We start from the raw sequence: 13,444 nt of genomic DNA on the forward strand, positions 1-13,444 counted from the left end.
CCACACCTACATCTTGCAAGTCTTTGGTGGTGTCAATAATGTGCAATACATATAGAATAGAGTCCAGGATTCAAAGGCAGAAGAGGCACAGCACTAGTCACCGATGTTAAGGTCTCACTAGCAAGGCTGTTGTTCTAGTAATAAGATACACTTGTTTTTCATTCACTATTTCCCCTGGTAATCACAGCTCTAATACCTTCCACTTAGCCATTTCCAAACATAACCCTCATCTCTCAGATCACTGAAAACATGGAGATTGTGCCAACACCCAAGTATAATTATCACAATTATGAATTCTGTGCTTGAAAATATAACCAAATGACTTCTTAAGCTCAATATAAATTGTATGGTGACTGAAATTCCAGTGATCAGATAATCCTCCTGCCCTTAAGCATTTATTTTATTGAAGAGCCACATACTACTTGGTATTGCCTATAATCACGAAATTCGGTTAATATCCAGTAGGTCCTATAGGATCCTGATTACATAAATTTCCACAAGGAACAGCTACCCAGATAAAGGACAGATAAAGGTCCCTACGGTGAAGAATCTGAGAACGGCAGGGTGGTGGTGGTCCACACCTTTAATCCCAGCATTTGGGAGGCAGAGGCAGGCAGATTTCTGAGTTCAAGGCCAGCCTGGTCTACAGAGTGAGTTCCAGGACATCCAGGGCTACACAGAGAAACCCTGTCTCAAAAATACCAAAAAGGGGGCGGGGGGGGGGGGGGAAGAATCTGAGAATGACTACTGAGAGACTAGAGCACCTATGAGCACTTTCTTCCAGAGATCAGAGTTTGAGTCTCAGAACCAATCAGAGTTTGAGTCTCAGAACCGATGCTGGCTGGCTCAGAACCCACTGTAACTCTAACTCTCCTGATTCTGATGCACCTCTAGCTTCTGTGGGTGCATTCACTTATGTGCACATGCCCACACACACATATAGAAATTTTAAAAAGATGAATAGTAAAACTTTTGCTAACATAACAGGGCACCAAAGGGCACCTGGCCTCCTGCCTCTTTCAAGTCTGGGTAGGTCATCTGGATAAGGGTTATGAGTACAAGATTGGCTCTGACTACAAATCAAAGTATATACTGTAGTTTGTATGCTCTGGAACTTTAATACTTGCATAGGTGAGACAAAAAGTTACTGGACTTGCTATTTCATTTCTAGGAACATTCTGAAAACGTGCCTGCACTTCAGTTTGACGTGAGTGAGACATCACGAACACTGCTTTGCCAGTCTTGTCTGTTGGAGAAGCACACCTGCTTTGCCTTTTGCCATTAGTGTTTACACGTGATGCTCACTTCTCTAGTGTGCCATTAACCCCACTGGTTGACGCTTGCAAGCTGAGCTTCTCCACCTGCTACCGTAAGGCCTGGCGTGCAGAGGCAGGCAAAGACTGAGCTCTTCATGGATGCTGACACCCCTGACATTTGTTTCTTGCACCTCTAGAAAAGGGTGCAAACACTCAACCTGAAAACAAGCAGGCTTTACATGCTAAGTCACTCTAATCGGAATTTCCTCATCAATATCAATTTTTGATATATCAGGCATTACTGGTTCATTCACAGAAGGCCATTTTTGGGCCCAGGATTCAGCCCTAAAATCAAATAAACTGCACTTTATATCTGTGTGTTTGCCTACACATATGTATATGTACCACAAATAGGAAGGTCCCTGTGGACGCCAGAGGAGGTCATTAGAGCCCTTGTAACTGGAGGCAGTTGCAAGCTGCTACTGGGGTACTAGAAACTGAATCCAGGTTCTCCAAAAGAACAGCAAGTACTCTTAACCACTGAGCCATCTATCTCTCCAGCACACTAAACTGTACCTCTTGTATAATCTATAGTACTAAGCCCAGAATTTCTACACAATGTATCCTTGCCAATTCAGTCTGATCCAGTTTTGTTTCTCCCACCATTACAGCATACCGCTAATATTCATATAACACTCAAAACCCATCTGTTTGTATGAATCAGAAAAACCACGTCTTCAGGACCACACGGATCACAATGTGTACCTTACCTCTGAGGTCTTGGTGAGGCTCGAGTCTGTATCAATCCTGTCTTATTTCCTAAAGAAAATGTCTTTGCATTCCCCTTAGTCCACATGGAATTAAATACTTCCGGTTAGAGCAGAAATGCCAATACCGGTGGCAAGGTGTAGGAAGAGGGAGGGATGGATTTGTTACTTTGGATTGGGTACTATGGTCCAAAAATAAGCAGGGGACCAAGGAAAAAGAAATACACGGATGACTCTGGTGGCACATACCTTTAATGTCAGTGGAAGCAAGCAGATCTCTGTTGAGTTCAAAGCCAACCTGTTCTACACAGTGAGCCCCAGCGCTACATAGTAAGACCTTACTTTAAAAAGAAAAAAAAAAAAAGTATGGGAGGCACTAGAGAAGATGGTGTGGGGTAAGATTTAATCAAAACACAATGTACACACATATAAAATTTTCAAACAATTAAAAGCCTCAAATTAACTACAAACACCTTTCTTTTACCCAGAAGTGTTTTGGAAGGGAAGTCAAGATGTGATATGAAGGTTATTTCAAAAAATAAGTATCAGGTAATAAGTGGTAATACAAAGAGTCTATATAGATTTATTGAACTTGAGAGTAACAGCATAGAATACATTGCACAGAATAGAAAAGATTCAAGCATGTGTCTCAAGAACACGGTTTTGAATCCATGGGTTTTCATTTGGATGGAAATGAAATTTCATCTCAAATGGGAAGAGTTCATTCAAAGGGCAGACCTATCTTCTAGTGATTGTAGGGAATGGGCTCCTAGGTTGGCTAGAAGAGGTCATAGAAGCTCAGGCTGACCCATCAGAGGCCATGTGTGGCCTTTCTTGGCTGTAGGGCTCTGGAGTTAAATTACTGTGGCTCACAGTCCCTCTTTTTGGCCTTTTCCCTGTATTACTTCTCCCTCAGATATATGAGCTCCACAAATTTGTATGGGAGTTCAAGGGCAGAAGATACCATCTTTGGTAACTACTTCTGGGAGATGTGGTTCTATAGTCCCTGTGACCCCTGAAGGCTATACTATGTTAGGTTCATAACTATTTTGAGTTCTTACATGTGTCTTCTGTGAATAGGGACAAGTGTTTTATCACATTGTTCACATGCATAAGATTTGGTGCTGGTGTAAATCCTTTCATGCATTTGAAGGAAACAGGGATAAAGGAATTAGATACTGTTGACATTTATAGGGGTTTTCCACAGCATGAACTGACTGGTGTCTCTTAAAGGAACTCTGCCGGCTGAAGGATCTGCCACACTGCACACACTGGTACGGTTTCTCCCCGGTGTGTCTTCTTTCATGTAATCGAAGGTAAGAGTGATGTCTGAAGGCTTTACCACATTCTTTACATTCATAGGGTTTCTCTCCAGTATGGCTTCGTTCATGAAATTGAAGGTAACTCTGACGTGTAAAGGCTTTTCCACAGTGTTTACATTCATAGGGCTTTTCCCCAGTATGAGTTCTTTCATGTAATCGTATGGAAGAATGATATCTAAAAGTTTTACCACAGAGTTTACATTCATAGGGTTTTTCACCAGTGTGAGTTCTTTCATGCATTTGAAGTAAAGAGGGATAAATGAAGGACTTCCCACACTCTTTACAATTATAGAATGTCTCTCCATGCATTATCTTATGTCTATGATAGGAACTCTGAGATTTGAAAACGATATTACATTGTTTACATTCATAGTGTTTTTCTCCAGTATGAACTTTTTCATGCAATCTCAAGTGAGTAAGTCTGCTAAAAGCTGTACCACAGTGATTACATTCATAAGGTTTTTCTCCAGTATGAATTCTTTCATGGGACTGAAGGGCATTGAGACATCTGAAGGCCTTACTACACTGTTGACATTTATATGGTCTTTCTTCGATATGAATTTTCTGATGTCTTTGAAGAGAATTGTAAGAACTCAGAGTTTTACCACACTGGTTGCATTCATAACTTTTTCGTACAGGTTGGCTTCCTACGCACTCTTTGTACTCATAGTTGTGATGTCCATTGTAAGTTAGGTGATACAGTCCATAGGATTTTAAACATACCTCACACTCAGAAGGCCCATTCACAGTGTGAGTTCCCATGTAGCCTTCAACACTTGTGAGAAAATTAGAATCAGGTGGCTTCTGTTCATATTCTTCATGTTCATACTGTGTGTATTCAGAGTGAGATACGATGTTCCTATTAAAAAATGAATGACACATGAAAATGTCGCCACATTGCTGCTCATATTGAGATTTCATTATAGATAAGGTTGGTCCACCACCTTCTTTACAATCATCGAATATCTATATATGTAACTACTATGAAAATGACAAGCATATTAGTGACAACTGTTTTCCAACTGTTTGTTAATTAGACCATCTTGGACAACCTACGTCCCAAAACAAGCAAAATCACATGAAAAGTCTGAAAATAAATGAACTGATTTTAGAATATGGCTCCAATAAGCCTATGATGGAAATAGCAGCATTTGTCAAATACAGGGTCCCAGAACTGGTTCCAGGTAAAAGACTAAACAAAATAGATTTGGGGTGTAATTTTTCTATTGATAAATAAATTTAAACGTGGGCTTATTTGTTTTATTAGTTTGTTGTTAATATTCATGAGATAGGGGCTGAAAAAAGGGCTCAGTTACTATGAAGCTGGCTGCTCTTCTAGAAAACCCTGATTCAGGTCACAGCATCAACATGGAGGGTAATAACCAGCTGGAAGCTGGGCGGTGGTGGCGCACGCCTGTAATCCCAGCACTTGGGAGGCAGAGGCAGGAGGATTTCTGAGTTTGAGGCTAGCCTGGTCTACAGAGTGAGTCTATGACAGCCAGGGCTACACAGAGAAACCCTGTCTCAAAAAATAAATAAATAAATAAAAATAAAAAAATAAAAAAATAACCAGCTGGAAATCCAGTTCCAGAAAATCTAATGCCCTCTTCTGGCTTCCAAGGGCACAGCATATATATGGTACACAGACATACAACACACAGCAAACAACATACAACAAAATACCTATATAGCCGGGCATGGTGGCGCACGCCTTTAATCCCAGCACTTGGGAGGCAGAGGCAGGTGGATTTCTGAGTTCGAGGCCAGCCTGGTCTACAGAGTGAGTTCCAGGACAGCCAGGGCTACAGAGAAACCCTGTCTCGAAAAAACCAAAAAAAAAAAAAAAAAAAAAAAAAAAAAAAAAAAACAGATAAGTAGATCTTAAAAACAAAATTTTTACAGCACATTAAAATGTCTTCAAGAAATATTTGCGTGCACTTGTGCATGCAAATTACCTTAGATTTATTTCAGGCTCTTCATAACGATCTTCAATTTTCCGATCTTCCCATTCATATCCTAAACCATGATCACAGAATATGTGTGATGAATTATTAGAACGTATGTTGTACTATGCCTAATTTCTTCACTATACTCTTCCCTTTCTACATCCAAATCCCAACAACCATCAATAACCAAAAACCCTTGTTCTCTAATTTATGAGGTAAAGATAAGGTATTTTTTTGTTTTGTTTGAGACAGGGTCTCTCTACGTATTCCTGAACTCACTCTGTAGATGACCCTGGCCTAAAACTCACTCACGTAGATGCTCTGTCCTCTGCCTCCTGCCTCCTGGGACTAAAGGCAGGGCTACTCTCACCTGTGGCAGTGAAGTTCCTGAAGGTCTCCAGCATCACATCTCCATAGAGAGTCTTCTGAGAAGGATCCAGCAAATCCCACTCATCCTGGGTGAAGTGCACCACCAGATCCTCAAAGCTCACCAAACCCTAAAACATCGCATATTAGGACATGGAAGATTGATTGAGAAAGACACATCTGTCCACAACTGGCATATGGCCACGTAATTCTGTGGTCTCCACACACTCATTCCATGGCACACACGTGCAGGAAGAGCACGGAGTGATGCTCAGAGAAGGCCAGACAGCCCACTCCTCTCGTGACAGCGTCCAGGGAAGAGATCGCTGCTTCCCACCTCATTCCCCTTCTCCAGTGATCTCCTCTTCTTGTCCCAGGGACACCCTATCATGTGACACACACAACAGCATTAACGCTGCGGTTCAGGAGGCTGCCTGCCCTTGGAAACTCATGCTCAAGAGTTTAAGCCTCTTCCTCCATATTCCTGACATTCAAAGAAATTTCTGAAAACGAGGTTAAAAAAAAACAAAAAACATGGAGTTCGGTGAATATAAGTAATAGTATCTCTGAAACAAGTACTTCAGAAATATTCTTAAATATATGGTAAACTATACCCTATAACAAACAAACTTCAAACCCTAGAGAAGAGAGAACTGATTTCCTAAGGCACTCATAATCATATATGAACACTCTTTAAGTAGTTAGTGTGTGCTTGGTGCACATGGGCACGCACACTCTGTGAGTGTGGGAGTCCCTTTGCTCCTTCCACCATGTGTGCCCCAGGGATAAAACTCAGGTTAGCAGGCTTAGTGGCAGTTGCACTCACCTGCTGAGCCATCACTGGCTCAAATGCTCATTCATTTTGGGCTTTTTTGAAACAAAGTTCAGTATATTGTCTTGCTGGCTGGCCTGTAGGTTTGCTAGGGAGACCATACTGGCCTCAAACACACAGCAATCAACCTGCCTCAGCATCCCAAGTGCTAGGATTAAAGGCATGTACTACCATACCCAGTAATGCTCACTTGTTAACAACTGAAAGTGGGAAAATAATGCAGAGAAACATAAATGTGGCAAGTGGAATGAGGGAAAAATTATTTAATACATCATCTCAGAAAACTATCAGTTACTACACAACCTAAACAGTGCCACCAGCTGGAGACTAAGTGTTCCTACACATGAATCTATGTCACATTCAATGATTAAAATCGTAAAAAAATAAGCAACTCCATGGTCACAAATTTAGTAACTTATATGGAATTAACAAATTAGAAATAATAAATCTAGTCCAAAACAATCATAAAGGAACAAACGGAGATGGAGTAGCTTAGATGAAATGGACAAATTATTTGAAGACTATCAAGAAGAGAGATTGAATAGTATAAATATGCATGTCCACATGTAGGAAAGAAATTAAATCAATACTTAACAGTTGCAAATAGGGCGAGGGCTCCCTGTGTAGTTGCTAACAGATGCTATGAGACTCTCCTAGGTAACTTTTCCTTCTCTTTAGAATGCTGGCCAGAGCCCAGGTATGCTCTTAACATTGGGTTTATCTGCCACCAGACTGACCACTATGCCGATTTAACTCAAAAGGCATTGTGTTTTGGTATTTGTTTGTTTTTGGTGTTTTGGTTTTTTCTTCTTCTCTTATCCTTCTCTCCTTCCCAAAAGCTGCCAGAACTTACAACTTGTCAGTCCTGAGGACTTCTTTTAAATTCATAAAACTGTCCTTAAGCTTTGAGAGAGCTCTTAAATCCTTCCAAAAAAGTATTGTGTGTGTGTGTGCCTACATGTGTGCATGTGCATGTGTGTCTGAGTGTATGTATGTGCACATGTGCATGCAGTACACACAGAAGTCACACATTGGATACCCTGGACCTGGAGTTACAGAAGTTGTGAGCTAGCGTGTAAGTTCTAGGGACTGAATCTGAGTCCTCTGCTCTTAACTGCTGAGCCATCTCTCCAGCCATCCTTACATTCTTAGTAATGAGACTAAGAACCCCAAGAGGGAACTCAAATTTCCTATATGCAAATCAGGTGGAATTCCCCAAAATGTCTGGTAACGTTACTTGTTGGTATAGAGCACACTGTTTTAGGTGATTACTTCAGGTCTTCAATTATGAAGAAAACAGAAGACATAGGAGACGGTAATGACCGTGTCAACTCTAAAATAAATAATGATCAGGGCTGGAGAGATGCCCCAGGAGTTAAGAGCACGGGCTGCTCTTCCAGAGGACAGTGTTCAATTCCCAGCACCTAAATGGCGGCTCACAACCATCTATACCTCCAGTTCCAGAGGATCTGACCCTCACACAGACTACATGCAAGCAAAACACCAACGTACGTAAAATAAAAATTATTAAAATCAAAAAAAAAAAAAAAAAAAAAAAACAGAACACAGCAAGGGCCAGATACTGCAGGGAGTGAGCAAAGAGGTGGTAGAGAAATGGAAGACGGAGGAGCCAAGTGGTTTGAGCGCTATAAAGAGAGGCAGAACTCAAGACTCAAAGGCAGTTGCTGTTCCTGCTCCTTGGGAATTGGGGAGTTACACTGCCCATCAACAGAACCAGTAACAAATGCAAGTGCTAGTGGGCCTACGGCTTCTTCCTTTGAGAAAATGGAGCACTGGTGAGTTGCGATGACTCCCAGAGCTGCATCCTAGTCAAGGCAGAAGAGCAGGACCTCCAGAGTGGAGACCCACAGGTGAATCATCTCTCTGGGTGACGCTATGTTAGATTACAGTTCTTCTGTGCTGTGTTTAACTTTAGCTAGGGAAGTATTTCCTTTGGACTCTTTGGGTTGACTTTCCAAAGAAAATGTCATTGCTGGCATAGCACATTTAAGAGGAAAAGTATGTGGTCAAAAGATGGAAGAGAAAGAGAAGCAGGGACAGTTAATGCAATATGAAGGAAGCGGAACTAGAAACATGAGGGTGGTAAGGAACAGCCTGATGAGTGCAGCCTGCACCTCCGCCTGAGGCCATGGTGAAGCCCCAGCCCATGCTGCCGCGGAGGGCCCTGTCTGGGTCTGCGGCGCTGGAGCAGCAGTCTGTTGCTCCATGTTACCACCACAGGTCACATAGACGCGCCTTCTTGATCGCTGCCTAGGACCATGCAGCTGTCTGGGGCTGAGCCAAGCTGGCCCTTCCCCTGCTCCTCACCTGTGCTGATGGGAGAGTCGGCCTGGAAAGCAGGAGAGCTGCCCCCCCACCAGCTGCAGCACTGAAGAAAGTGGACACCGCCCCCACGCACGAGCACCCCCACACTGCCTGGGCAACACAGCAGAGACAACCCTAGTGGTAGGGTGGGGCTCAGGAGGCCACAGGTGAGCCAGCCCCTAGGGCACGAGTTCAGGAGAGCTGGTTCCAACCCCGCCGACTACAGAACTCAGGAAAGGGGGCCCCACACACCTGGGCAGCACTGGAGAGGCCCTGGCGGAATGGGAGGGAGTTGGTGAGCCAGGCCAACAGTGTGAACGGAACTCTGGTCCCATCCCTAGCCAGAGGCGTGGGTACAGGAGAGCTGGCCCAACCTTTTGCCTGGGCAGCAGAATGGGAGAGCTGGCTCTGCACCTCTCCTGGGCAGCACAGTAGGACTGACCCTGGTAGGGAAGGGGGGGGGAGGGCATGAGGATAAGCCAGTCCCTAGGGCATGAAAAGGGGAGGCTGGCCTCACCCCTCACCTGGGAAGAGCAGAAGACCTGGCCTGCCGGGCCGGTGTAGGAGACCAACTGCGCTCCCACCAGGCCCAGCCTTAAGACTCTGAGTGAGTCCCGCCCATCCATGAACTGCGGGAGCCTGTGAAGAGGCCTGTGAAGTCCTGCAGAACCAAAGCTGTAAGATCTCCAGGAAACAGGGCAACAAAATCTCTGAGAGGAGTCCCAGTGACGTTCCAGCATTGATGTGAAGCAGAAGCCAGAAGCCTCAAACCAGACCAGTGACTCCCTGCAGTGACCATTTACAAGGGAAGCTGTTTGGACACAAGGATATACATGCTGCACTTTCCTTGGTGATACTGTTCTGTTTCTTTCTTTTCTTTAGGGGGTAGAAGGAGCTGCAAGGTCAGAGGATAGCTATGGAGGGATGGGGTGTAAGTTAGCTATGGAGGGATGCGGTGTAAGTTAGCTATGGAGGGATGGGGTGTAAGTTAGCTATGGAGGGATGGGGAGATGAGGGAAGTTGGGATGTAATGTGAAATTCCCAAAGAATCAACAAAAAAGTTTTTAAAAATTTAAAAACACACAAGTTAAATAAGAGAATGATGACTTTAAACTAATGTTTAAGGTACACATAGGAAAACAGAAGGACACGAATAGCTCAGGGTTCTCTTAAGGATAGAAATAAAAGAACAAATAACAAGGGAACTTAATACATTACCTTATCCAATTTACAGCTTACCTCCTCAGGCCTGGACAGTCCGACGATGGCTGACTCCATGATGAAGAGACTCCATTCACAAGGCTGGAAGCCCCAGGAGCTTCAGTCTGGCACTGAGGGCTCGGAAGACACTGGGACAGCTTCTTCAGTGGTCTTCAGTCCACACTGGAAGGCCCAAGAAGCTGACTCCAATGTCAGGGAAGGACGGCAGCAGCGGCAGCAACAAGACCGATGCACTCACCAGCAAGAAGTGAAGTCACGCAGGAAAAGCACTGCTCCTTCTGTGGACTTCTCAGAGTGCCACCTACTCTATGACGATGACGGGGTCTTCTCACCTCAGTCAATCCTCCCTGAAATTTCCTGGCAGAGCTGCACAGAGACAGGCCTCTTAGTTGATTCCAGAGCCATGCAAGTCTACAGTGAAGATCAGCCATCACAGGAGCAACCAGCAGCGTTCAGGACCTGTGCGCCCAGTGAGCACCAGGCACCTCACAACTTCCGGGCCTGCCTGTCTCCATCCACAGCCCCTCTCACACTCATCTCACCTCTGACTAAATGTGCCTCAGGCGCCAGCATCAGCAACTGCACTTTGTCTAGCTACTGGTTTTCACGGTTAACCTTGGCCCTTCCTCCCTATCACACCGCTGGCACAATCCTTGCACGCAACCTGCTGCCAGCTCTGCTAACGCCCCTGGGCTCAGAAGGCCTTTTGACTGAAGCCACAATGGTAAGAGTTTTTGAGATTTTTGAAGTGATTGGCTCTGTTTTTAGTATTCTTAGCTTTTCCAGCAATCCTTTAGCTGCATCATCGGGCACATGTGTCTTTCTCCTTCTCTGAAGGCCAGCAAGTGCACTCTGTCTCATCTTTCCATGGCTCACGTCCTCACCGAACTCTTGCCATATAGCTCCGTGTTTTATTTATAAAGATTGAACAATGTATCAATGAAAAGAAAACCAAGTCATAAAGTCTTAAAACTCAAGAAATAAAATGTCAAAGGGAAAACTTGAAAAAAGAAATGAAAGCCAAACAAACAAAACAAGGATGGAAGGTGCCAACCAACAGTAGAGGATTTCCACCAAGCAGAGTGCAGTAACGCGCGCCTTTAACCCTATCACTCAGGAAACGGGCAAGGGAATCTCTTGAGATCAAGCCTATCCTGGTATACAGAGTTAGTTTAATAGAGACCCAGTCTTAAAAATACAAAAACAAATTTACACCAATCTGGTACAATATGCCTCAGAAAAGCAAATAGTTCTGAATTTAAACTATGAAGCCACCATTCTATCATAAAAACAAATTAGGTGTGCATACGCATGTATACACACACACACACACACACACACACACACACACACAGTTACATGTATGTATACCACATTTTCACTTTCCATTCATCACTGATGGACATCTAGGCAGTTCTCATTTTCTAGATATTTTGAGTAAAACAGTGATGACCATGGGTGCACAGTCTCTCTGTGGTGGGATATACTACTGTTTCTCTTACTGTCTCTCCGTAGGAGGCTAGAGTCCTGTGAGTACACGCCTAGGAACATGATGGTTGGGTGTGGTGGCCTGAATAAGAATGACCTCCAGAGGCTCCTGTATCTGAATGCTGTTGGAGGATATATGTCCCTGGGCGTGGACTTTGAAGTTTCAAAAGCCCAAGCCAGGCTCAGTGTCTCTGTTCACGCAGATCTGGATGCAGAGCTCTCAGCTCCTTCCCCAGCACCGTGTCTTCTGCACGCCACCATATTCCTTGCCAGGGTGACAATGAACTAAACCTCGGAAACCGTAAGCTTGTCTCAAGTAAAACTTGCCATGGTCTTGGTGTCTCTTCACAGCAATAGAACAATGACCGAGACTCTGGGTCATATGTAGTTTTAAAAAAAAAAAGAAAGCTGTTAGATGAATAACCCAGCATTCTCTGATTGGATGTGAGGCCTGCTTCACAAGGGGAAATCCATACCTGACACTGTAAACCTAGCCAAAAACTCATCGCCTCTAGGAGTAAGCTACTAACAGAGTTTAGCTATACTGTCCCGGAGCCAGGTTACTTTGTAACCATCTATGCTCATAGCCATAAACAGACGCCACTCCTAATCGTCATCAGAGAGGCCTCCTTACACAATGACTGTCAGTGAACAGGGGAGGCAGGGACGTTCAAAGCACTGAGAATAAGCGACAGCCCAGTGCTCAACCCACATAGGGCATTTGTTTAAGTTATAAAAATCTTTTTTGGGGGGTGGGGAGGTTGAAACAGGGTTTCTCTGTGTAGCCCTGGCTGTCCTGGAACTCACTCTGTAGACCAGGCTGTCCTCGAACTCAGAAATCCACCTGCTTCTGCCTCCTGGGCAGGAGTGCTGGGATTAAAGACGTGCGCCACCGCTGCCTGGCTTAAATTATAAAAATCTTAAGGAAAAAAAAAGTATCAAAGCTCATACTTGCTACTCCAGAACTTTGGAAGCGGCAAGAGAATCAGGAATTTGAGGCCATCCTTACCTACACAAAGACCTACCTCAACATAATACAGAAATTAACTAAACCAAAGCAAAAACTTACACACTGCAACGAAACAGAAATTAAGACAGGTATGCAAAACCAACTAAAACTTCAAAACCCAAGCTGTGGTCAAAGCTCAACGGCAGAGCACACAAGAACATGTCAATTCCAACACGTTCCTCCCCAAAAGTTAAAACACGATGCAATCTATCATCAACGGCAAATAACAGAAGTCATATGAATGGGCCAGAGAGGGCTCCCAGGTTAAAGCACTGCCTGCTCTTCCAGAGGACCCGGGTTCAATTCCCAGCACCCCGGCGGCTCACAGGCACCTGCAACACCAGTTCCAGGGATCTAATAACCTCCTCCCCAAGCACCCAAACACAGACTTGAAGACAGGCAATACACCCACAGAAATAAAACATAAAAATAATTTTAAGGCATGATCACGCTGCACTTTTAAGGGAGAATAAAACTGTCAACAAAAGGGGAAGTAAGCTTCTTCAGAAGAAATAAAAAAACTGTTTTTTGCGCCGGGTGGTGGTGGCGCACCCCTGTAATGCCAGCACTCTGAGAGGCAGAGGCAGGTGGGTTTCTGAGTTTGAGGCCAGCCTGGTCTACAGAGTGAGTGAGTTCCAGGATAGCCAGGGCTACAAAGAGAAACCCTGTCTCAAAAAAAAAACAAAAAAACAAAAAAACAAAAAACTGGTTTTTGCCCAAAGAAAATCTCAAAAATCAACAAAAATTCAAGGAACTAATGTGATACCACAGCAAACATCTAAGAGGTGCAATTCTATCCTACTCCTGCACATTGGCAATAAATGATAGGATATAAAAATATAGACATTATGCTGCTTGTACGCCAGTAAAGATAAATGGCACAGAAAGAAAAATGCCCAAATGTAACAAAGA

The 13,444-nt window shown here is 43.9% G+C and overlaps 1 protein-coding gene across 7 annotated transcripts in view; it reads right to left on the reverse strand.

The window, feature by feature from the left end:
* Positions 1–2,257: 2,257 nt before the first annotated feature.
* Positions 2,258–13,444, reverse strand: part of LOC127668937 (zinc finger protein 709-like) — a 71,254-nt gene continuing 60,067 nt past the window's right edge. For 6 of the 7 annotated variants that reach the window (XM_052162826.1, XM_052162828.1, XM_052162825.1 and 3 more), the window contains 4 exons: positions 10,054–10,401; positions 5,662–5,788; positions 5,301–5,361; positions 2,258–4,204 (listed from right to left, as the gene is read on the reverse strand). In XM_052162826.1, coding sequence (XP_052018786.1) covers positions 3,163–4,204; positions 5,301–5,361; positions 5,662–5,788; positions 10,054–10,092 — 1,269 coding nt within the window. In that variant the 5' untranslated portion in view covers positions 10,093–10,401 and the 3' untranslated portion in view covers positions 2,258–3,162. The remainder of the gene's footprint in view (positions 4,205–5,300; positions 5,362–5,661; positions 5,789–10,053; positions 10,402–13,444) is intronic. The other variant, XM_052162824.1, reaches the window with a different exon arrangement.

This window comes from Apodemus sylvaticus, chromosome 18 (genome assembly GCF_947179515.1).
Source record: "Apodemus sylvaticus chromosome 18, mApoSyl1.1, whole genome shotgun sequence".
NCBI lineage: Eukaryota > Metazoa > Chordata > Mammalia > Rodentia > Muridae > Apodemus > Apodemus sylvaticus.